This window comes from Patiria miniata, unplaced genomic scaffold (genome assembly GCF_015706575.1).
Source record: "Patiria miniata isolate m_02_andy unplaced genomic scaffold, ASM1570657v1 HiC_scaffold_7, whole genome shotgun sequence".
Classification (NCBI taxonomy): domain Eukaryota; kingdom Metazoa; phylum Echinodermata; class Asteroidea; order Valvatida; family Asterinidae; genus Patiria; species Patiria miniata.
The window spans coordinates 46,844,074-46,870,042 of record NW_024037074.1 but is presented as its reverse complement, the minus strand read 5'-3'; the positions used below and the strand labels follow the sequence as shown (position 1 = coordinate 46,870,042).

The 25,969-nt window shown below is 42.0% G+C and overlaps 1 protein-coding gene and 1 pseudogene across 1 annotated transcript; both read right to left on the bottom strand.

The window, feature by feature from the left end:
• Positions 1-94: 94 nt before the first annotated feature.
• On the bottom strand, positions 95-7,288 carry LOC119744516 (D(2)-like dopamine receptor). The gene is made up of 3 exons (XM_038220468.1): positions 7,034-7,288; positions 6,111-6,235; positions 95-1,818 (listed from the first exon to the last, which is right to left on the bottom strand). Exon 3 carries the CDS (start codon positions 1,812-1,814, stop codon positions 633-635), a length of 1,182 nt encoding a protein of 393 aa, XP_038076396.1. The 5' UTR covers positions 1,815-1,818; positions 6,111-6,235; positions 7,034-7,288; the 3' UTR covers positions 95-632.
• A 4,278-nt stretch (positions 7,289-11,566) lies between these two features.
• On the bottom strand, positions 11,567-15,445 carry LOC119744778 (annotated as a pseudogene).
• Between the last annotated feature and the right edge of the window lie 10,524 nt (positions 15,446-25,969).

Sequence of the window (25,969 nt, the reverse complement as noted above, 5' to 3'; positions counted from 1 at the left end):
GGGACTAAAAAAAAAATACCAAAAAAAAATTAAAAATTTGACAACATCGGGGGGGGGGGGGGGGGGGCTCAAGCCCCCTGAGCCCACTCCCCTTGGGTGCGCCGCTGTGACGTATCTTCGTACTTTTAAATGAGTGGCTTTTTGAAGACACTTTATGTTTCGCATGTGGGAAAAGCTATCATCACCCATGGAGGAAGCATCACCTCACAAGATACCACAAAAGACTTCCTCAATTAAGATTGCATAAGCTTATATGGTTCGTGCGGTTGGTTTGGGCCTGTAAGTCAACTGACAACATCCAATCAGGATGGAGCAAGGATGATACCAAATATGGACATGGGCGGAGCACAGCTACTTTTTATCACACTGATTATCATTGACCATGCGCAGTTTCTTATATGTACGGTCTTGAAATGCACGATATGCATGCCGCACTTTTTCCTGGAAAGTATAGTCTGATCAGGTATGATGACTGCGTCGTGAAATCATAATACATGTATATAAGTGCAAAATTGTTCTCCTTATAAACGAAAATAAAAACACCCATTTTTAAATACTGACACTGTCGTTCCTCTCATTTGTACTTCTATGTGTTCCTCCCTCGATAATGAAGCTGAAATCGTTGAAAAGTATTATCCAATGTCAGGTAGATCTCTCAACGCGTGAGGGCGTTCCACCGCCCTTGTAGTCTTCTGTGCGACGGTTACTTTAGTTTCAAGCTCCATGCCGGTTCCGACGACGACCGAACTCACCGCGTTCCCGCGGCCGCCGCGACGACGCCAGTACTGGAAGTGGTCGCGCAGCGCGTTCCTGAAGGTTTTGTTTTTGAACGTGTAGATGATGGGATTGGCGCAGGAGTTGAAGAAAGCCAAGACGGTGAACGCGTCTTGGAGGGTACTGAGGAGATAGTCCTCTGCGCTCAGGGAGCCGATCATGAAGGCGAACTGAAGAGGCCCCCAGCAGATGGAGAAGGCAACAATGACCACAAGAAGCATCTCGATGACCTTGCGGCGAGTCTGGAGCAAGGAGTAGGCCGGGTTGTTCCTAGAGTCGATCTGCTCCAAGAGGTTACACGCCTGCTGCTTGAGGGCTTGGATTGTCTTGACATAGGTAACCAGCATCACCATCAGTGGCACCAAGTACTCGATGATGAAGACGCCAATCGCGAGGAAATATTTAAAGCCGAGACCTCCTGGAACTTCGTACAGGCAAGTCCCTTCCGGGGAGGGGACTGTGCAGTATAAGTTGAAGGACTTCTCTACGGCGCCGAAAGCCCACATGCCCGCAATGAAGTACCAGGGTCGCGATTTGCTGAAGACCGTACGGTACCACAGAGGGCGGCAGACAGCTAGGTATCGCTCCACGGATAACATGGTAAGGAGGCCGACGGAGGCCACAATGGACGTCCACATGAAGAAATTGGCGAAGACCAGGCCGCAGTACAAATGGCCGAGGGCGCCCTGTGGTACCACCTCCAACTGCGTGGGCCAGGGGATGATGTTGGCAGAAGTGAACATATCGGTTATGGCTAGGGCTAGGATCAGAGTGTTGGTGGTATTCTGCCTCTTCTTCTTGCTGATGTACACAATGATCACAAGAAGGTTACCAACGACGCCAAAGATACCAAGGCAGAGTTTGATGATGGTAAGCCATTGCCAGTACACCGACGCCATCTTGTTTCCCCCTGCAACAGTTACCCTCGGTGTATCTTCAAAGCATCGCAGACGTGACTTTCTCACGAGACGCGATTGCACAGCGGTCGTCTGCCCTCTCTGTAGTATCGACTTGCTTTGTTTGTACACCTCAGTTATCATAGACCTGATCAAATACGGGAAAAATGGCATCGAGTCAAAAAAAGTCAGATAATCTTGTGTCGGTTCCAATTTATATATGTGTTGACACGGACCGTCGCAGCAGACCGTATTCAAACACTCGCGGACTTTATACGTATTTCTGCAAATACTACTGACAATGGGACACCTACGCGCGCTTTTCAGACCGCCAAAACATCATTCAATACAGGATTATGATAATTTTGGTTTTAAGATTTAGAAACCGTCCAATCGATATCCAGTCCAAAAATATAAAAAATTAACCCGAAACTAATTAAAATGTTAAATAACATTTAAAAAAAAGTAATGCTAAGAAAAAATTAACACCTGAATAGACAACGTAAGACATATCATTTCCAGAACGGATTTTATATATATATATTTTATATATATATATATATATATATATATATATATATATATATATATATATATATATATATATAAAATTATAGCAGAAGGCTTCTAAGATAGATTTTTGTCGTAAGGATGAGAAAATTTAAGCTCCGAAAAAAAAATGGAATGTGCAAATAAAATGAAGCAGTCGATGTAGATTTGTTTCCCATTGAAACAAATTTATGAAAAACACTGTTCATTTGCTTAGAATTTGGAATAAAAGTGTAAGCTGCTCAATGAAATGGGGAGTTTTAATTTTTGTTTCTTACATTTTTAAAAAGCCGGTCAAATATATCATGTCGTTTGACGATGTAAATGCGATTGTCTCCATCACGTCAAGACACACAGGCGTAAAACGCGTAGTTAAACATTTAATAAAGGGTATCGTGTTCGATACTCATTTTCTCCTCGTACAAATCTTTAAGATTTTGGTTTCATATTTTAATACGACAATTTGTCTGCGTGAGTTTATATCGAGTGCTTTGATTCCGGCTGATTTAATAAATAACTAAAGAGAAGGAAAAGGTCACGTTTTTGTATCCGTGATGACCAAAGAACAACGAATTCACGTTTACTTTCTCTCGAGAGAACGTTTTCGCCACATCCCAGACGAGAAGGGTGAGGCGCAGTGAGTAACGGGTGATTTCACTCTGAACATTGTTTGAGCTTTCAAAGGTTATTATTTTTGACTCAAATTTGGGAGGTTTTGTGCGCTGTGTAGGAAACACGACAGTGACCACGGTCACTTCCCAGTCACGTAGTTTTCTCATTCATCATCCACGCCGTGTCATCCCCCACGAGATGTTGACGAGCGCCCGCTGACACGGCCACACCGTACCGGCCACGGCCAATTAAAAATAACCATTCGGTAAAAACAAAAGCAGAAAAGAAGAAAAAACTAGAGGCACGGCAACACAAAACACACAAGCATACGTTAGTTTGTGATCCCGTCTGCGCAATCTCCGATTCTCAGCGTGGAATTCTCCGTTCATATCTTACTCCTTGAGAATATTTCAGTGAAACTATGGCAACGAGCGCACGAAGCCAAGGTTTTTTTTTTTCCTTTTGAGTTTATAATTAAAGAGCGGCGGCACGGTATGACTGCATTGTCAGTATCAATCACTTTTTGAATGATAGGACATGAGCTAGAAGGCAGACAGGATTCAATATAAATTGTGACAGATTGGAATGATAATAATAATCATACAATTTATTTTGGCTTCTGGGTAGACGCTTTGGTTTTATATTTGTTGTATTTTTGTCCCAAATTGAATCTGGTCACTGCAGTGATATTTTTTTCGCTTTTCGCCTCTTAAACCCACATTCACATCTCACCCAGACCCAAATGTAAATTAGGTTTTTCAGTCCCTGCCTCGGATAGGATATTTTTCCACCTGGAATTCCACGTCTTTCCCCCACCTTTTCATTTCATTGTCATTGCAATTTTATTTCATTGTCTCCTTCCTTCCCTATCGTGCTACCTGCGTTTGGAATTGCTCTCTTTTATATAAAATTATTATCGACCAAAATGGTTGGTAAAAAGTCACCTTTTATGCTGCTTTTTATCTTTGTGGTTCATTCATAGCCGGCCACACATTCCCATTCGGGTACAAAACACACCGCACCCGTAACCTGATTTGCCTTGTATATTATGGGTCGCCGATTCGTCATATAAAAACGACGTACATTTTACGCTTAGGGAGTCCGTTCGATTTGGCCACTCCATATCAGTTTCCATTCTTGACCCACTTATTTTCTCCCGTTATTTTATTATTTGTTTTTTAATGAAAAGACGATTTTTTTCACAATTTACTCTCCGTCTAAAAATTTACCAAAGCTATCTTTTCTTAGAAGAGGCATCTGATTTCATTTTTTTAATTTTTTTTTTTTAAGTAAAGTATGGAGAATTTGTTATCACCGCAGGAACTGGCGTTTGAAAAACATAACCCAATGACTTTCGAAATGCAACAAAAACAATCTTGATACCTAGTACCTGCACCACGATCGAACGGATGGAGATGGTCCGGACTGATTTATACAGCGCCTTCATTGGACAGTTTATGTACTGAGGTCGGAATGGCCTACTGTGATTGGATGTCAACCACTGACGTCAAGCATAAAGGTCACCAACGCTCCAATCGCGCCTGCGTCAGTTCAATTGGGCTCGCCCACAAACCTTTACGCTTTCGTACAGGATTGTGTATGAAAGTCTTGTGCACACAAACCGAACTTTTTTTCCATCGCGGCGTCGTAAGACAGTCATGCGCATGCTTAGATGTACGTCACCGGATTTGGGGTTGTCTGCTGCCCCCAAGAGTTCAAGACTCCCCTTATTGGTGTAAATTACCCTGCTCAGTGTTTCTAAATGGGTTTGTTTTGTAATGTATATGCGATTAAGGTATCACTCACACTGTCAATATTTTAACAACGCCACCGCTTGCCCCTATCGACATTGCCAGTGTCCGGTTTCTGAGCACACGGGAACAACCATTGATCACGGATAAAGTAACCTACCACCTCTGATAATTGGTGTGACCTTTTTACTGATGTGAATACATTAGTTTTGTTTCCACTGGCACAGCTACGGAGAAGTCAACCACGATTCATATTACTGGACAAAGAAAATTCAGTGGCCTGTTATTTTAGCCGTCTTCAGAGGCAAGTGACAAAGGAACTTTCCTCTGTCGTTTGCCTCCGAAGAAGGCCTTGGTACGGGTGAAATATCCGGCCACTTTAATTTGTTTTGATTTGTATATTTCAGGTCAATCCAGTCAGTGAGCAGTGTGCAGTAGCTTAATTCATTTTCATATTACCAAAAGTTGAAACGTGATATGTACCAAAGCTTTTAATGGTTTTCCTGATTTACAGTTTTTCTTCTTTTGGCCGGAATATTACTGGCTACGTTTTAATTCGGTGACTGTGCTAAAAACATTTTAAAAACTGATCTCCCTTTAATTGTAATTGTACATTACGAACTACGAAATTAATAAAGTGCCATTGCCACGGCCGAATGCCCTAGTTGAAAGCTTAATGGGCCTACATCCTCCCAGATAAAATCATTTTCTTTGTAGTATCGGGGTAAAACGTGCTCAAAATTGCTCAGCTTTGTGTCTGCAAGCACAGACTGGATACGGACAATGTGCGTCCATTAAGGTAAGAAGAGAGACTACAGAGATATTAAAATGCCCGGTGGTAGTCAGGTGCAACATCTCCTGGCGCCAACATGGCTCAATGATGTAGCGCTGAGGCGGGGAGGAGGTATAGGGATGGGGGCTGGGGCTACAGTGTAGATCATATCTATATACGCAGCTAGGTGCAAGGTACGGTAGTAATCGAAAAATCAATACATGTTTACATCGAGTGCTTGGGTTAAATTTGGGGGAAGCGAGAATAAAGGTATAATGGTGGGAAAGAATACAGGTTTTGAAAGTAGGTACATTTTAAAACTTTGTATTTTGAAGTCAACAGCGTAAGAATAGCGGCAGCAGCCTAAGATGTACCAATTTACCGATGAGCGTTCCCCTGAAGACAATCAGCAAATACTAGCCGAAACGTTGAGTCGTTTAACAACTTGATCTTGTCAGGGAACCGTCATTTGATGCCCAAGAGAGTTATTCTTATCGAGCTTCCGGAAAATTTCACGAACCTCAAACAACAATTGAGCCTTATTTGCTTATGAAGACCACTTATTTCATGAACCAAATCGATATACATGTAGTTAAGTTAAGTAAAACCAGTTTACCAGCAAGAATTGTGGCAGTGTACTCTAGTTTAGTTCAACGTGCTCTACTTTCTGGAACCGCCATCTGAAACCATTATTATCCCGATAGCAGCAAAACTAACTGACTTTTTCAATTACAAATATTCAAAAGGTAGACTTACCTATAACATCAATAAATGAGTATCTGCGTAGGATCTGGAGTAAGGATGTGATGAGTAGACGCTGGACAGAACGTCTGTAGTCCGGACGTAAATGTGTCATGTGTTGAATGGTTCATCACGAAACACTAAAATGACAGACAGAGACAGTATGAAATCCCGCTCAGCGCGACCCCCCGCGCTTCGTCTGTACCGAACGCTGATTGGCCACAGGGCGCGTGCATCGCGAGTGTTCAGAGACCGTACGGCCGCTAACGTTCAATATAGGAAAAAAAGTTGGTAAATAAGGGTAAGATTGATCACCGAATGCCAAGGTAACGAGGAACGATGAGAAAAAAGGAAGTGGGCTGGGTGATGCACCATCATGGTGACACTTTCTTTACTTACCCGAACATTACCCGGGTAAATGACAATAACATTTTCTTATAATGGGACATGGTGAGGCTGTGAAAGACAGCAATTTCTGCTGTTGACTTTGTGTCTCGAGATAATTAATTCAGAGCAAGGCGAACTGGGTGAACGCAGTTTATGTCGTAGAGTGAAAACGCTCGTGAAATGGACCTGCTTGTTGATATTAGAACTAGCTTGGGTATTGATAATATAGCGTGGATTTTCAAAATGTAAAAACTGAAATTTAAGGTATACTGGCCTTATTCAATTTGTTTTTTTTTTTTTGGGGGGGGGACGGGGCAGATGTGAGCAATCTATAATACAGGATGCATTCAAATACAATGTGATGACGTCACGTTTTGTTTACACTTGTGCCTTCTTATGGTCGGAGACGATGGTTTCATAGCCCCATAGAAAAGCGCGCACGTTAATAAAGTGTGACGTCATCTGTACAGAAGATTGTTGTTTCCAGCAAAGAAAGCGTCCATAAGTTTTTTGTCTTACGGTGGATAGCAGTATTACGCCCACAGCCCTACCTTTTGGTAGCTGTTAATACGTTTAAAAGAATTGCATGGTGTGGTTCTTTGAAGACATGACACATCAGCGTCATTGCGCACTCCGATACAAGCTTCAGGTAGGCAGGAGTGGATCTAGCCGTGCGAGTGCAGCAACACCACTGGTGTTAAATATAACACCGCAGAAGGAGAAATACATCGGTCTGCCGTAAGAAGAGATTCTACCTGGCCTTTGAGCCTGCCGAATTATTGATTTCACGAATTAATATCGCACAGGCCTCTGAAAGAGAAAAGAACAAACAAATACGAGCACCGAACAATTATTAATACTACTGTTAGATGTGATCCTGCACACTAAACCTTTTAAGAAATCGATTACTCCTCAGTTCCTATGCATGCTTATTTGTTTGAAAGCTAGAATCGATTATTCATGATATTACGCACCACCAATAAAATAAGTCAATTTGTTTATATTCTGACTATGATAATATTGTCACGATGACATCCTCATCATTATTGAACCACCGACTATATACACTTGGTTCAAGCAAGAGGGATGCACTGTTACGACAATAACATAGGACGTATTCAGTATAAAATATATTTGTGAACTACATGTTCCAATCATTTCATTCTTAATTGACTATAACTAAAAAAATCTTGCCGAAAAAAACTTGCTCAAACCACAAGAGGACGCTCAGGTTTAGATAGACATTGTTGTACACTTGTAGTTAATATTTAAATTTACCCAAACCGAATAGGACGCGTATTTCTGGGCGAACGAGGGCGCTATATGAAGACGCCATTTTATGAGTACCAAAAGACTGGTTTCCACTCCGATAATATGGAGACCAGTAGCTATAGTTCCCATTTAAAGCCATTGATTGGATCGCCTGAGCCCGTGCGCAGTACTTTTTTTTTAATTTTTGAAAATGATGTTTACTTCGCGCATGGATGACTGTTGAACACATGGCTATCAAAAACTGACTTTAGGCAAAATCGCCACAGTACGTGTCTGCTCGAAGGCTATTTCAAGCATTTCAACGGCATGGTTTTCAAATAACGAAAAGCAGTGCCCCTCTGTTTATTGCTAGCTGCCAGAGACACTTTCAAATTCAGCGGAAATCGGAACTCATCACCCCACAAACTGCCCATTAGGGGTAGCCCAAGTTGCCATTTTGCAATAGGCTGGTTCTGCGCTTAAATTATCGTTGAGATTTTGTATTTAGGGCCCGTGAATCAGACCTAGTTGCGTTATGGGTATATCTTCCTACTTCTACACATAATTTGCATACATTAGGAGGAAATTCTCCTAACTTATTCCTAAACGACAAAATAATATTATGTAATTTCATCTCCTTTTTTTTCACCCCGGAGATTAATTTCGTATGACATTTCTTCCTAAAAAAGATCGCCCAAAAAATTCGTGCGCAGTTACGAATTTAGTAAAACCTAGCCTTTCGTTTCGAGGTCAAACAGTTTCATTTGTGTGTGCGTGTGTGTGTGTGTAGTCTCATTAAAAACACTGTCCGAGGATACGATTAATCGCCTAGTCTTTATAAGGCTATTACTGTGGTCAAATACTACTCCCTCTCTCTCGAAAAACTCTTAGCACCATATAAAGGCCCAGAACAGAATGGATGTATTTGGTCACTCTTTAACTAGTTTCTCCACTGACCGCGACTTGTCAACGACATCTCTGTTTGTGAAAGTCGAGGGGGGTGGGGAAAGCTAATCGAGCGATGAAGAACAAATTACACGGGCCAGTGGTCTACAAAGCGTCCTGTCTTAAAGGGGAAAAGGAGAGAGAGAGCTATAGACACGTCAGGGGACGATGCCTTATTTTATGCCTGACTGCAAATCTAAGTTAAATGACTTTTTGATGGAGCATAACAGATCGAGAGCACTTGATATGCAATTCGGCAATAGGCCTTTTAAGACACTTGACGGTTGCTCGAGCGGTTCTTTTAAGAGGCACACTTGATTTTGTTTAAATCAAAGACGAAAGACTATAGAATGGGATGATGGAGTTGATCCCTAGACACCATTCTGTCCTAGGCACTCTTGTTTGTTTTTTTCGGTACAATAATTCTCCGCCAGTTTGTCTTCTAAACGGTAAACACAGCCTGATCTTGAAAGGTTGAACAAACATCAACCCAAATACCGAGGTGTGCATATTACTGTGACGTCATGGTGAAGTCATCAGGCATCAAAGACCTTTGTTTTGTTTTAGTAAATCACACGAAGCATTCAATATTTATATTCTAGTCTATTTTCTGATCTTGTTTCGACGTAATTGATTGCAGTCGTAAGTCACCAGTTTGCCTCCGCCTTATTGCAGAAAAGTATGTGTTTTTTTTACAGTGATAGCCACAAATCATTCTTTCATTGGCTCATAACAGAATTTTATCATGGCCATGCAAAATACAAAAGCCATAAAAAAACACTTATTTTAGATAAACTTAAACATTTGTAAATTATGTTATATAAACTCATATGACGTTAAACAGGCTGCGTAAAGCACCAGAAATGATGTTCAAGAAATTAAGATCGTGACTTTAATATAGTCATTGTTTCTCAAATCCATCCTTCAGGGTTATACCTGGATCAATGGGGGCGCTGTTCAAATCCGAGGAACATTATTGCAGAAAAGTGTACAAAATACCCCCGAAACCCAGATGTCTCTGTCCGAAGTGTGTGCACTGATGGATATATACCCCCTCTGGATCCGCGCCCGAGTAATTGGTTCACGGTCTATAATTTTTATTGTGACAATTAATTACACTGCTTAGGTATTTCGTAGAAGTGTGCATCTTTATGGAACAAGGCAGCTACCCCCAATCCTTTATTTGTAATTGAGAAACTGTTTGGTGCCAGAATAAAGTAAACCATACTGACACAAGACACTCTGGATCGTGGCTTTTCTTTCGACGGTTCAATTAATTTGAAACAAAGTAAAAGTGCTTCTGACAAAACTAAAGCTGTAGAAAAAAAATATTTTCTACGACTGTTGAATTCCCTGCTCGGATGGGGATGGGCCATTCTGGTGGCTGTTGGATAAAAAATGGCGGTTGTTAGTACTTATAGTGACCACAGAAAAACATGCAGACACTCGCCTTTATAACACTCACTGGATGCATTAACCTCTTTTCTTGCTAAAAATACACATACCTTCGTTGTATTTGCATGCGCATTTGTGGGGTAACGAAGTCGATTTAATGGTGCATTAACGTTCTGGTCGATGGCAAATATATCACAGCTTTCGTTTTCCAAAGACGACAGTTTGTTTTAAAACTGGGGTAATTGTGACTGAAAAGACGGCTAATGGGATACAATCAGACGACGACGTTAGCGGACCCCTCCCCCAAACAAAAAGCCCACCGGGCACTTAAACAAATCCCGTGTTTAAAGACTGTTTGTAACCTGACATCGCAATGTGAAAACAGGAACAATCCTTACAGCTTCTTCAGATATCATTGGTTTGTTTTGCGCCGAGCCGCTTCTCTCTGATTGGCTATGGTTGTCAGGGGCGCGTATAGACGCGTGGGTGTTTGAATATTCAAATCAAGTTCAGGTCACAGGGACAATCGCGCACTACTCGTTCTCAGACTCTACATCATGCCCATTGCCCAACGATACGCGATGGAGGAAGTGTTTGGATTGAGGCAGATTTTCGAGAAGATAATTGGCGCGTGTTTTCTTTCCTCTTCGCGGCACGGTAAAGGGGCGATTCTCTCCCCATGGGGACAGAGAGTGTTACTTGTCCTTATGGATGCAGATGACCAGAGGGCTGAATTAGGGAAGGAAGATCGAGACAGTTGCCTAAGGTGCATAGAACCCTGTGTGATTTAGTACAAGAGTCGTCGAGCTGTGAATGCAATCCCTTGTCTTCGGATCAAAGTCACGGGTCTGTACACACCGATGTGTCTTCCTCCAAGGAGGAAAGCTTGTCAGATCTTCAAATTACGCCACTGTGATCCTCACGGCAAAGGTTACGTCAAAATAGCCTCAAACAATGGAACGACATTCCTCAAATAAGGCGTGCACGCTACCCTCTTCTTTCAATTTAGTTCAAACTTCATAATTATTAAAGACTACAGCGAGACCTATCCATACTGATTTTATTTCTGATCCCAATGCATGTAAAACATTCGCCATGAAACAACTGAACAAAAAAATCTGCAACTGGAACCACATTCAAGCAGGGCATATCGGTCTAAGTGCTATTACCAAAAAGGGGAGAAGAAGCTAGAATGAAGAACTAACAACAACTGTGCCAAATGTGTCATGTATGCAAAAGTTCCAGTTGTTTTCGCATTCAAAACGATCTTTCAAAATAACAGGAACAACCAGATTGTTGCTGCTTTTTTTTAAATTAATTTTGCAAACATTCCGTTTCGTGGAGCTCCAGTTTGAAGTTACCGAAGGTACAGGACCTAGAAAAGAAGACGTCCTCGATTAGAGACTGTCGTTCTTCTCCCAACGAGAGATATTTGGAACATCTCAACATCCTCAGAATGAAAAACAAAATTTGAAACACAAGACACGAACGGCTCAGGTGAAACGTGGGCAGTTAATTTATTAAACACATCCACTGTGATCGAATACAAATAATTAATCAGTGTGGCTAGGAGACATAGTGTGCCCTTGTTACTAGCCAAGTACTATTTGGTTACTCTTTCGTTCTGGTGGCGGCGTGCTTGGTTAGTAATTGGCGCAACTACAGGTGTCAAATTTGATCATAACTGCATATACCTTCAATACCTCTCCTCTAACGAGTCGTATTTGAATAGACAGGGGACGAGGAGTGAGGAATTCAATTACACCGTTCACATGACGTCACTGTCAATACCAACAGCGCCCTCTGGTGTTAAGTGATAAAAGTGTTTAATTGGTGCGATGGGTTTAACAAAAACATTTATTTGCCGTTAATAATTGGCACCGTCCTCTGCAGTATGCCATTGTATATCAATTGTGCCATTAATAAAAACGAGAAAAAAGTCAAAAGCTATGAAGGATCGCAAAGTATTTGGAGGGATTCGAACCCATGACCTCCAGAATACATTCGCTGAATGACAGGGGAAACATTGAACACGAGACTTCAGTTTAAAAATGTGCCGAGACCTATCAATGTATCTGTACAAAGCAGTGAAATACAGATTCAGGATTCTACCTAATAACTTGGGTTAAATTGCCTGACAAACAGCGCCCGCATAACAGTTTGTAGTAAAAACCGTGAATCATACCAATAGACTATAAACACGTCCAGTTAGATTTCGCTACAAACAAAGTTGCACCTAGCTGACTACAGCCATAGGGTCAGCTAGGTGCAAATTGGACTGTTTTTACCAGTTACATTTAACAAAGATTTCAGAGTGTTTAAAATGAAATTAAGTGTGATTCTCAATTACATCAGTGAGGTAGACAAGTGCAAACATTCGCAACCACGCGAATACACCATAAAGTGCAAAATACAATAGATAGCTTGCCTTATTCGCCATATTATTCACGGTGTACAGTTATACCGAGAACGGAACAGTGACCGCAAATGGAAAGCACACGCTACAACAAAAATGGGTTCTCAACTCGATCCTTGACAACGCCAACATGGTAGGGCAAGAACCGCTCGTGATATCCAAATGATTGCATTTCAGTTGCCCTGGGGACGGTTTGCAGATAAATAGCCCAGATATATTTTCTCTTAGGCTTCCTATTTTTCTCCCCAACGTAATTATGAAACCATTAATACGGGGCACGCTTGGTTTTGGCGGGCGATTTTCTTTTCAATATTCGGGGGCTGCGTTTATACTGGAGGTTGTGCGACCTGCGGCGTACTGCCTCATTGTGCGTGCACGCACTGATAACAAGCTCCAGAAGTTCAGACGGGGAATCTGGCGCTCCTCTGTTCGAAATTTAATCAAAACTAGTCCGTGTGGAGGGATTGGAGGACATTTATCATACCAGATCGTGACAACCGATCAGCAGCAGCAATGGTAAAGATGCCGCTCAATTTACAGTTGTCCCCATTGTGAAATAAGGGCTTTGTTTGGTGAGTATTTTCTTACAATGGTTTACTGCTTTTCCTGCACAAGACAAAACACACTATACGGCAGCACTATTATCAGGTTTGTATCTGATTCAACCTTAAGGGGATGTATCGGAGTCTGAATCCCAAGTGTATCGGATCTCCAGGAACTGTGCTGACTCAGTTTCTATCGGCTGCATTACCGTTTTCGATTTAACGTCTCTGAGAGATCGGCCAGGGCTCATCCCAGTGTCAACTTCCTGAAACTTCATCTTTTCCGTCTGCAGTCGGTCGATTTTGTCCAATGGGGAATGTGATTGAATTTCAAGATCGTTTTGTCGGGCGTTATCGAATCAAGCCAAGCAATAGGAATCCCTTAAGGGTTCATCAGCTACATGTACATACCAAAGTGGATACCAAGGCACGTAATGTCGTAACTCGAAATCGTCGGCTGCCGTTTTCAATCGAAGTGTTTGCACAGGTTGGTAAAATCATGGGTCCCTGCTCTATGGTAAAAACCAATCCATTGCTGGCGGGGTTTTGAAGAGCAGTACTGTAGTCGGGTCCATCACAAGTCCTCACTATTGTCGAATCGCAAACGAATCAAATGAACTATGAACTGTTGGTTTTGTGACCGGACTTGTGACGGACTGTTGGACGTTACACTATGACAATTCAACCCAGCGTTGTGGACATCACGCACTTCGATGGAATAATCATCCATCTTATGATTAGTGGTTGGTTAGGTACTGAAATCAATCTTTCTGTTCCAGGAGTTGGCAATGAAGGTGAAATTTCTTCCTAAAATACGGTTTACCTCCTTGCTTTTTTTCTCCTAACGTACAGCTAGGCATCTGGAAGGTAGCCTCAATTTTCAACCAGAGGCTTAAATGCTTGTCGATAAAGAAGCTCAAAAACACACGCAGAAGCTTAAAAACACTCGCAGCGTTTTGTTCACGGGATGTGTTGCCACGCTATTTATTTCATCATGGCTTAAGTTTAAATGTCTGATGGCTTATGAAGCCTCCTCCGCACTGTCTGTACACTGAACGCCTTCCGATATCGCCTTAGTCTTATCTAAGGGTTCTACCAAATTCTTTGGCGTCCTTTTACTGATCGTGTTAATCGGGTGTGCTCCTCCGGCCAATGCGGTAGGGCCTGTGTCAGTGACAAAGGCAGAATCCGCCACCCTGCTGGACTTGCGGAACAGATTCCCCACCGAGGTCCGGAACTGTTTGTTTTTGAACGTGTAGATGATGGGATTGGCGCAGCTGTTGAAGAAGGCGAGGATGGTGAAGGCCTGGTGGATGCTGCTCTGGAAGTGCGAAGAAGGTAGGATGCCTAGGTTTATGAGGAGAAAGGAGATCTGGTTCGGGGTCCAGCAGATGATGAACGTGATGATGACGATCAGGACGACGTGGATGACCCGGCGGCGGGTCTTAAGGACCGAGAGAGCCGGGCCGCTCTCAGGGGCGCTGTTACTGCTGCCCGCTGCCTGGTGACCTTGTAGGTTGCGAGCCTGAGCCCTGAGTGCCTTGATGGTGAAAAAATTACAGATGACCATCACAGCAATTGGTATGAAATACTCGATGATGGCAACACCAAAAGCGATGACGAGGTTCAAACCCTCGGGGAAGTCAATGACCACGCACCCTTTTCCCTCCACTATTTCCGTCTGGTAGAAGTTAAAGGACTTGACTACAACGGCGAAGATCCAGATGATCCACACGAAGCGCTTGGGCCAGGACTTGATGAAGACGCTGCGGTAGCGGATCGGGTGGACCACGGCTAGGTACCGCTCCACGGAGAGCACAGTCAGCGTGTAGACGGAAGCCTCGATGGAGATAAACAGTAAGGACTGGGTGAACACCACACGGCAGTAGATCTCACCCCAGATGTTGTGGGTACGATGTGGAACACCGGCAGCGGGATGAAGTTGACGGAGCTGATCAAGTCAGCGCAGGCCAGCGCCAGGATCAACACGTTGGTGGAGTTCTTCTGCTTTCTCTTGCCGCGGTAGACGGCGATGACCAGCGAGTTCCCAAGGATACCGACCAGGCCTAGTATGACCCGACAGATGTTCTGCACGTTCCATTCGAATTCGATGGGTGGTACGGTCGGGACTTCGGTAGCATTCACCGCATCCATGGTAAGAGTTGCTTTCAAAGGCCGGAGTTAGACATGCAATCACTTAAACAAGTCGAAAGTTTTCACTACAATCTGTGTAAAAACAACAGGAATGAATTATTAAACAAATGCTATAATTCTTTAGGAGGGCTTAAAAATACTGCATGTAGCTAGCTGTATCTACAAGCTGATGTAACTACAGGTATCCTTTTACTTTTCTAGTCGCAACCAAAATGCTTAGACGGTGATATCCGCGGAACAGCTCATCACGTGACTGTAAAGCAAAGAAGAAGCGAGTCTGCTGCCACCAAGCGGGCGAACAGCGCCCAAAATTACTGACGTGCGTCACGGATCTCAGGTTTTGCCCTCCTCCGACGTAAAAACACCGTATACTCAGTGTGTTACCTCCCGAGTGAAAGTAGAAAAAATCACTAGTGCAGACGTCTTCCCACTCGACCACAGAGCTTGCGGGATCGGTTGGTTGGTTCGAATCTGATGTACATAGCAGCGGTTACGGCCATTAAACTATTCATAAGATTGAATTTGCGTCGGGGTGATGTAAATCAAAAGTCGAACCAGCCGATCGATCCCGCAAGCTCGGTGGTCGAGTGGTAAGACGTCTGCACGATAGAAAGAAGGAGGTCGTGGGCTCGAGTCCCACCCGAGGGAATTTTTCCAACTTTCACTCAGGAGGTAACACACTGAGTATACAGTGTTTATACGTCGGTGAAGGGCAAAACCTAATATTGATTTACATCACCCCGACGTAAATTCCATCTCATGAATAGTCACGGATCTCACCAATGAAAACTTTTGAACCGTGTTCCCCGTACCATACATCATCTTCGTAGAACTTCGTTCATGACAGACATTCCTGACAATAAACCTGCATCTTCCAGAACTTACTCGGGTGTTTTTCTTTGCAAAAGCGCTTGCCTATAAACACACACAGGGAGCACCAAGTCTTCTATTTCAATGACAATTATTCTACAGGCACAGCGGGTATTCGGTAACCTTTGAACAGTGTACTTTAGGATAGCGATGGACGTGCTCTCATTTTGAAGTACTTCATTTGTTTCGAAGGTTGCCATTCTACGAGATAAGGCCAATTTGTCAAAGGAAATCGACACGAAATAACAGCTGACAATACTGGATTGTCAGAGTGGTTTGAAAACATAAGGTCGGAAACAAGAAAATTGGGATGATGGTGAAGTTCGCCATAAGTGGTCTTTCAGTGCGAAATCACATTAAAGAAAGAGAGAACAGGCTGATTAAACTTGCAAGCGAGGTCAACCCATATATTTGCAGAAAGCTAACAAGACGAGGAGGTAAGTTACGAACTCAAATCTAATTTATATGAACGAAGACAATTAGAGATGTATGTCACACATTTCAATTTTGACATATTCTTTCCAATTATAGGAACTCAGTCACAAAAGCACATGTAAAACGGATGTTTTCAAGGTAAATTAGAAAGGGTTTGACAAAATAATCCTTGACTGACAAACAAACTTGGATATTTGAAATTACCAGACCCAGATTTCAGAAAGGATCTGATGAATGGAACCCCATGTTCTGCGCCTTTCACAGAACAAAGCACCGTCTTTCATTAAAATAGCAACCGAGGATTAATACCGCAACCCAGCGTACAGTCAAAATGTCATTGTGGCCTTCACATGGGAAAATACGTTACTTATGTGCTGTCTACTTCTGCCCCATTTCAGGAGAAATATCGTAAAAAGCCACTCTCTTTGTTTCCCGGAATGCATTTACTCAATTTGCCAGTCCGTATGCATTTTCTGGCCCCTCCCGTATATACATTCGCCATTAGCGACACAAAGTAAACATGGCCTCGCCGAGAAAATCAGAGTGAAATTACAGCAGTTATACTCGACTGGAAAATGAATATGTTGTGATGTTTTGTGCTCAGGAAAGCCATTTCTAATTTGGTATTACAACAAACGTTTCCTCCCTCAAACTTCCGAGAGAATTATACTGTAAGTTTTGTTGAGTGGGATTAAAACGATGCACAATCGGGCATTGTGCTCCACTATTGCACAAAGATACACCATGGTTCATTTGTTGTGTTCTCTCAAATTTGACATCAAACTAAAAAAAGAAATCAAGCACCAAAAGTTTCGAAGACTCCTCCAGAAATTCCACAACAAGATAGTTCCATTTAACAAGTCGGGGCTTTCGTGGTAAATCTGCACGTCATCAATCTGCTCTACAAGCGCTGTTCTATGAAAACAGAACGAACCAAAGGCAAAACGTTTTCCTTTCCGACTGAAACAACGATTTAGATGTCAAATTTCATTCAACGGCCGTTCAATTCCCAAACAATACGGAGTATTGAGAAACCCCCAGACACGGCTATTCGAAGAGAAATCTTCAATCCTTTCAGCTTTCGCAGCGCGATTTGTGGTTTTTGATTCTCCGGATCGACACGGGAAAATACCTGGAAAAGAGGTTCTCTGTATCTTAACAATCCCTTTTAAAAGTCAGGACAATACGTTTGTCGATTCGTCACTCCGGTGCGGTATGCGATATCGCTGTTTTGATAACAAACGATGGCAGATATACTGACGAACTTGACTGCGAGTACGGGCCGAGTGCATGCCACGTGTAAGTAACTGAACACTGTGACGATCCATATTGATTAATATCGGGGCAATACCCAAACCGGATCAAATCTCGGAGAAAGAGAAAAATAAAGATAAACTCGCCGGCGCTGCGCTAGCGACGTCCTTCGCGCCTGCGACTTCCCCGGAAGAGGGTGATTACTTTCCACGGCTGATTTAAGTTGGTAACCTAACTTGACGCTGTGAAGACACGCCAACAAAATATCTCTCATCTGCTCAACACGGCGCGCATTCCACGCGCTGAACCAAATGAAGGATGAAATCTTCGATAGGAAGAGTGGCCGCGTCTTAATCACGTTGTCGCACTTGAACTGGCGAGGGGAGAACGGAGACGTGGAACTAGCCAGTGTAATGTCAGCTGGGTGATTAACTGTGAAGTGTGTTTGGTTGTGACGGTATAGGAAAACGCCGATCAATTTAAAAAGCTGAACAATCAGAATGAAAAGCCATTTCATTCAGTAAATTCAAAAGCGATGGAGCAATTTCATTCATAACCAGAGGAGACATTTTGGCGGCATTAAAGCACACGTACATTTAAAATAAATGCTGTATAATTGTATTTTTCATAGAAGGTACGATCACTTTAAGTTTTAGTCCACCCCAATTTCATTGCACTGATTGATTTCACTCAAAGTTCAGTTCAGTGTAAATGTTGGGTAAATTTGACGGAAAATATTTGCAGGAGCAAAACAGATTACCAGGCAATATTGCACTTGGTGTTATCCTATAAGCCCTATTGACTGGTTCTCCGAAACATATTTTTTTCTTATAGCAGCTTCAGGAAAGAATGACAGGGGCTCTAGTCGTAAAATGACCGATTCACGTTGTACGCACAAACTTACAGGTGCACTCTAACCTTTAACCAAACCGCGCAAATAAATAGCTTTTGGCGCAGTTTTAAAACTGCGCCGTCTTAGCCAGATCCGTGAGCAAACAAGATAATACAGGGATCTTTCATATCGATCCTGAACACGTGCACGCCTTGCCGCGGGACAGCGCGCAAATCGGTTTCCCCTTACAAAAGTACAGTCGTCAATTTGCTCCGATCTATAGGGATACAATTACAAATCCTCTCGAAGTTCTCTTGGATTGCTCGGCGTGGATCTCCGAATCAATTCAAGATGCCAATCCAAAGATTTGTCATTCAATTTTGCCCCGGTTGTGAGCCGTATAAGTCCCCCAACTTGACACGGCAAGTGACATGAAGAGATTCCGGTATTTGCAGTCAACGTGGACCGCAACTCCTGGATTTCGTTCTGGGTGAGATCCACGATCGCTCTGGGTTAAATCCGAAAGCTGTTCGGTTAAAGGGATGACATTTTGCTTTATTGAAGCTGAAAACGGGACAATAAATATTGTCACTCCTACTAGGCTGCCCAAACCGTGCAGCTGTCAGTATGCAGATCAATGCTCACAATACTTTAAGATGTGGTCTTGGTTGACATTTATGGCTGAAAAGGTTCTTGGTAGCCTACGGCGACACATAGACCATATCTTAATGTGGTTGATAAAAAGGAAGTCAAAAATATTGCCTTTTTCGTACTAACGAAAATCATTGGGACACAGTGAGGGTTATCACCAAATGATGTTGGATATGGACAATTTATGGCTAATGAATTAGGAGGTTTGCGGTAAAACCATGATATCTCTTTGTGAGTTGTGTGGTGCTGAGAAGAACCAGTAGGTGTTACTCTACGTTTCGAACAGCATGCTCTGTTCGTCATCATGTCTTCTGACGACGAACACAGCATAATGTTCAAAACGTCGAGTTAAACCGACTAGTTCTTCTCAGAACCACACAACTCACAAATAGATATCATTCACACGGTTTTACGTACCGCCAACCTCCCATTCATTGATCATGTCCACCATGCAAATCTTTACGGTTAGGTATAAGACTTTATATGAAGCGTTCCAACAACTATAACAACTCGGCTATTGTAAGAATGTGTCGTATATACGTAAGAGTGCAAGTTTTTACGAACTTTGTAAGCCTAATTACAAAAGTTTGTCAGTAAATATCGGGCATGGTTACACAACTATGTCGTAAGAACGACAATTCAAATGAACTTAGTAGGCTCACAACTCCACAAAGATTTTTAGAAGACATCGGATACGGTATCAAATTTATTTTTAAAAGCCTTACCGGAAAATCGGGTGATTAGAAACTGCCTGGCAAAGTTTGTTTTATATTAAAACTGACTATCAGATGTTTCTGCTGAATGTAATTTAATTTTTATATCAAAAGACAATTTTGCTAGCTGACGCCATGCAACCCGATATTTTTATTCAGCCTTCTATTATGGTGTCAAACTTTAATTTCAAGATCACTCAAACCTCTGAGGGTTTAATCTTTTCGAGTCTCTTTTTAAACCCTTTTTCGGACGTGCCAAAGACAGATTTCGCAAAATTACTTCGGCACCGTTGCTTAAAAGTCGCTTTACAGATGGGATTTACACAGACGAAACTTCTTGTCAGTTTAGATCAACGACGAAATAATACAATAAGGGTTGCAGGGAGGCCATTTCCAAAAAAAAAAAAAATCTAAGAAAAATTACTTCCGCCTCAAGAGGTTTTATTGACAAAAGAATTAAAAAAGAACGTAGAACGGCCTAGACTCATTACGAGTCTTTAATTTCCCACAAGACTTTAGAGTGCTGTTACATCACGTTACATCACGGCGCATAATTTAATAAGCGCCTGCTGCACTTGTCATTTTGAAAACAACCTTGGTTGAGTAAAATCTGCTATACAGCTGTCAAATCGGGGAAAAGGAAATTTACACAGATCACAAAGGTACCATTTGGTACAATAAGGTGCTCGAAATAATGTTCCCTTTGGCATTTGGAAGATGTGCGTGAGAACAATAAACACGTCTGATAACACGATTATAGGTGAGGGACATTGAAGAATATGTTCACGTCCTGCAAATGGACAGCGCAAGGCTACGGGGGAGGGACAATTGTGCGATACAATGGAATTTAACATAAGGGAACTAAGGTAGAAAGCCGAGAAAAAAAATTGATCAATATGATATGCTGAATTTTCAGCTTGGGTTGTTGTTGTTGTTTTTTTGCTACTTCGGGGTAAAAATCGAGACAAGTTACAACAGAGTCTGAGACAGGCTGCATCTAGCTACACGATTAAGAGCTGTCGAATTTCAACCTTTATTCCCGATGCAAAAAAAAATGTAGCAAAAAGAGACAACAATTTTGCTGGCCACAGAGGGCTAACCTCGTGTCCTCTTTGCACTGAATGACTGACTGATTGATTGAGTAACTGGCTGTCACTTGTAAGCGGAGCAGTGCTATCGAATAGGATTACCCCATATTGGAAATGAATGGGCTTAATCCTGCTCATTGTGTTCACCAGATGCGTGAACATAAAATAACGTCCACTGAAAAGCCATTGTGAATCAATTTAACAGAATTTTGCGTGCTCTGTGACCAGTGGCATGGTTACGGCATTTGACTCGAGTATTATACGATGGTGGGTTTGTATATGCATTCAAAATATAGGGGACGTTGACCAATAGAGGACAATAGGGTCCACAATTTCCAAAGGTCCACGATTGGCGATCGTGTACAAAACTTATGGGAGGTCTTCCTAAAAAGTTAAGTACAAACAAAAGAGGGATAAAAGGGGTCCACGATTGAAGGTGTTTACACACGTATGTGCCCATGTAAACCCTGCCAGGAACTTTGTGTTTGTGCCCTTGGGCAAGACAATTGCCTCTCTCCACCCAGGAGTATGAATGGGCACCTGTGTGGGTAGAGGACCGAATGTGCGCTGATATCGGCTGCTGCGTGGTCTGTCTCGTGGCCTGATAAACGTGGGAATAACTGTAAAGCGTTTTGGGATTGTTGATACGATGCAAAGCGCTATATAAGCATTACAAAGTTTAATGTTGTAATTTTTATTTTGTTAATAGGCTTGCCCTTTCTTGTTTGATTTCCAGTTCATCTTAAGGTTACGCACTCCCACCACCAAGGCGATATTTCCCGTAGTGGGGTATAGCATTACACCCATCTAATTGTGATTGAAGATGCACCTGAGAATCAATCAATTATATCGGCTCCGCTCCAATTTGTTTTAGCAGCAGTGTCGTGATTTTGTTAAAGTTTCACGGATCACGTCTTGTTTTAGCTATTTATGAAGAAAAAAAGAAGTCCTGCACAAATCAATTTTTGGATTTGCTGGGCAAAACACTCTGCATTTCAATCAATTTATGAATGGGTCATGTTACACACCTGTCAGGAGGCAGCATGCGTTACGTGTGGCGGTCTTGCTCTTGAAATCAAAACCACGTACGTGAAGGAACATGCTACATGTGTCCTCAGGCAAGACACTTTACAACATTTTTTTATCAAGTATCGAGCATTACGTCATTAACGTTGAAAGACAATCGAAATGCAAGTTAACAAGGTTGGATGCAGCTGCTGCACTCTTAAAGGGGCAATGCAATGAAGTTTTCTTAGCAGCACATTTTGTGCAACATTTTGGTAAATTTGGACTTCGGACCAATGGGACTTCGGACCAATGGGACATTTATACCAATGGAACGTATAAAGCAATGGGCCGTCGGACCAATGGGCCGTCGGATCAATGGGACTTCGGACCAATGGGACTTCGGACCATTGGTACTTAGGACTATTAAACGTCCCCCATTTCACGCGACATACCCTAGTGACTGGGTCGCGGCTCATTTTGGCTTACCGCAAATGCTTGCTGAAATACCTTCTGTAGCAGTTTCACGGCATTTAGCTAGGTCCAAAGTAGGCTTACATTGTGTAAAGAGTGGTTATCCCGAAGATAATGTTATAAGCGAGGAATGGAAATGATAAAGAACTTCTGGCAAACTCGGCCGCAGGTGTGTGACCCGTGTAGTAAATCCCTCCAGGACAGTAAAATAACGGATTTAAGTCACGACTGGGAGTTAACACACAATGAACAAACAAATCGGAGCTTATATCCGCGCATTTTTTTGTAGACAGTCGGTCTATACGGAACAGCCACGTTATCATTGGAACGGCGAGATTTCAAGAATCTTCTGATAAGGCGATGTTGCTTTTAGATCCCTGGAGTAAAGGAGTGGACGCGCGAAAATTCTTCATCAGGGAACACTGGGCATCAGATATCCTCGCTTTGTGGAACTTTCATCCTTTTTTTTTCAAAGTAAAAAAGGGGGACAAAAGCTGATCAATGACCGTATTTAATGCATAGAAACGTCCCCGAAGGAAATCATTCATGCATGATGGTGAAGTTCGATATAAATCGGATACAAATATTTTTCTTGAAGAAGAAAAAAACCCACTCTATTTGAGAGATGGGACGATTCAGATTGCTTTCCGGTGTTGATTGAACAACTTACTCTTCTAAGATGCCACACGATGTTTGCTTGGCACAACATTGTTATTAAAGTCTAAATTTTCCCCTTTTTTGAGGGAAGGGAGGGGAGGGGGGTGTGCTGACAGTGTGAATTTAAAAGAGCCCCAAAATCAAGTCATCAGAATAGAAAATGACCGGAAAGATTGATAGATCTTGTGAATTCAAAGTAAGTCTTCGAATATAAAATGTATGTTATATCGGGTCCATTTTATTAAAATGTATTTATTTGTTTACTAAGTAAGTCCAACAGCGAGATCATCCCAAATTACAGGATATAAAAATATTCAAAATATAAAAACGAGGGTGCGGGGCTTCACTATAATACAACTACATCTAAAAGGAAAAGTTGAATGAATCACATTTCTCAAAATCTATTTTCAAAATCTATTTTATTAACAATGACTGTGTCTATTTGAAGTTTTTTTTCCGCTGAAACACCACATTGCAAAGAAATTAGTTCTGACCCAGAGTGAAATACAATCGGCCAAAAAGGATAAGATGCAAAACGTTATTTGATTATAGCCTACGGTATAATTACAAACGTCTTATTTTACGAGAGGGTTCTTAACGGCGGCTAAGATGTAATTGAGATTAAGAAAATGGCTTTAATTTCGAACGAGGCGATTGGCCCGAGGGCGAAATTGCTATTACACGTAATCCTAGAAAGGGTTTACCAAACTTAAACGGCTGATTATATGCGCTCTTAGAAATCAGATACGAAGGGAAATCCTAAGCGCCGTTCACGACAGGTCGCATGATTGAATGACCGAACAAACTCTCTCCCTCTGTCTCAAAACAAAATTGAGAACTCCTGGTCTCTGAGGTAAAGTTTGCAGCAATTTACAGGAGCGTCTTCGGTTTCGAATAGCGGGAGTTTGGCGGAGCGTGAAATTGCGAGCTGAGGTGCAGGCCTAACGAACTTAAAATCTGCTGCACTGAACTGGCAAATTCCAATATGCAAGCGGGAATAGTGAAATATGCACCCATTGAGCATTCAGACAGAAATATTGACTTGACAGCACTGGTAAATGTTCACACACTTCACAAGCTGTGAGTATATTTAATATAGACACTCACTTGTAATATGCAGGGACCATAGATGAAGTTTGAGACAATCCAAGAAATACAGCTCGGATCGATATAGACTGTGTTTATGTCGACTGTCTGCGATGCGCTATGTGCATGTCTCGAATCTGTTCCGACTGAAAGGTTCCAGTAAGTCTGTTTTTTTACTAGCATAAGGACATTAGCAGTGATTATGGAATATTGCACTTAAAAGAAGTAAAATCCTACGGGGATTGGCACGCGGACTAGTTATAATTGCTGGAAAATTAAATGACAGTTCTTATAGGCCAAATTGGTATGACCAAAACTTCCTTTTCTCCTTACCTTCAGAGAAACAATTACGAGCCTTCCCCTCCCAGTCAGATGATGTAGTTAATTATTAAGACAGATCATTACAGGTAATGCAATGGATCGACAGGTAATGCAATAAGACAGGTAGATCAAAAGAGGAAAATGTCATCCATTGTCTGGCAAGGTCGCTTGCTCAATAAATGAGCCATTCCGTCAATGTCACGGGTAATGAAGTTTGGAATCCACTGCCATATTTCTGACTTAAACGATGATCGTTTATATGCCGTCTGCAATGCATATAAGCCGTGACTATTGCGTGGTGTGTACGTGCGACGCCAATGCGAAATGTTCTTCAAAATTCGAAGCCGGGCCAAGCTATGGCATGCAAAATTTCACAACTTATTTCACCGATGTTGTAGTATAATCCACCACAAGTCATCAAACATGACATACTCTGACTGTGTACCAAATGCCATACTTTCAGGCAGAAACCTCAATGTCACAGCTAATCCAGCACAAAAAAATTGCCAGAATTTGGGATATTTTGATGTCGTGGATTTTCTGTTCTTTGGTGTTTCTTTGTTGTGTCAGTAGGCCTACATGGCAATAAGACAGCGAGCAAACTTTTCTCACAGATGTTTTCAATGAGCAATTTTTTTGGGGTTCAGTATTTGAACAGTAAACTCCTAAAAAGAACAGTGTCTTCCTGAAATGACATCACAGCAACAACACACTCAGTTATCAGGAAAACCATGGACAATTGTAAATGTCTAAAGAAGAGCACTTTTCAGTAAAATTAACCAAAGAGTGATATCAAATAGTTTTCACACATTTAAGAGGAGTAGAAACCTTCACAAAATAATTTTAGGTTCCTAAGAGAAATTCGTTGCATGGACCCTTTAACGTTTATGGAATAGCTTTCAGTAAAACGAACCCTGTTGGGTTGAGTGGGGAGTACCCCATTGTCCACGCAGAGCAGTTATAATATATACATGTTTAATACAAGCGAACTCTTAAGGGTAATTATTGCACATTAAGACACATCAATTTGACCTTCATTGGTAAAAACATCCATGGTGACGGATTGTACCGCCAAATGAACATGACCTTTGCTGATATCATCGGCAGGATTTCATGAAATAGCCTCGAAGTTGATACTATGGCAACCAACTCATTGTCATCTGAACCCAGGGAGGCAGACCGCCACATTCTCTTCAAAGAGACACTGGGCTTAAATCAACATCGGAAAAACGTACAGTGATGCTGGAACGAAACATCTGGAGAGACTTCGTTTCTTTGGTTCGATCGGAAGATCGACCAAGGTAGGTAGGACTTCATGATTTGAAAGAAATGGTTAAGTATAACGACTTTCGAATAAAACCCATCCCTAACCAAGTGGTCATGGTCTTTGAAAGAATA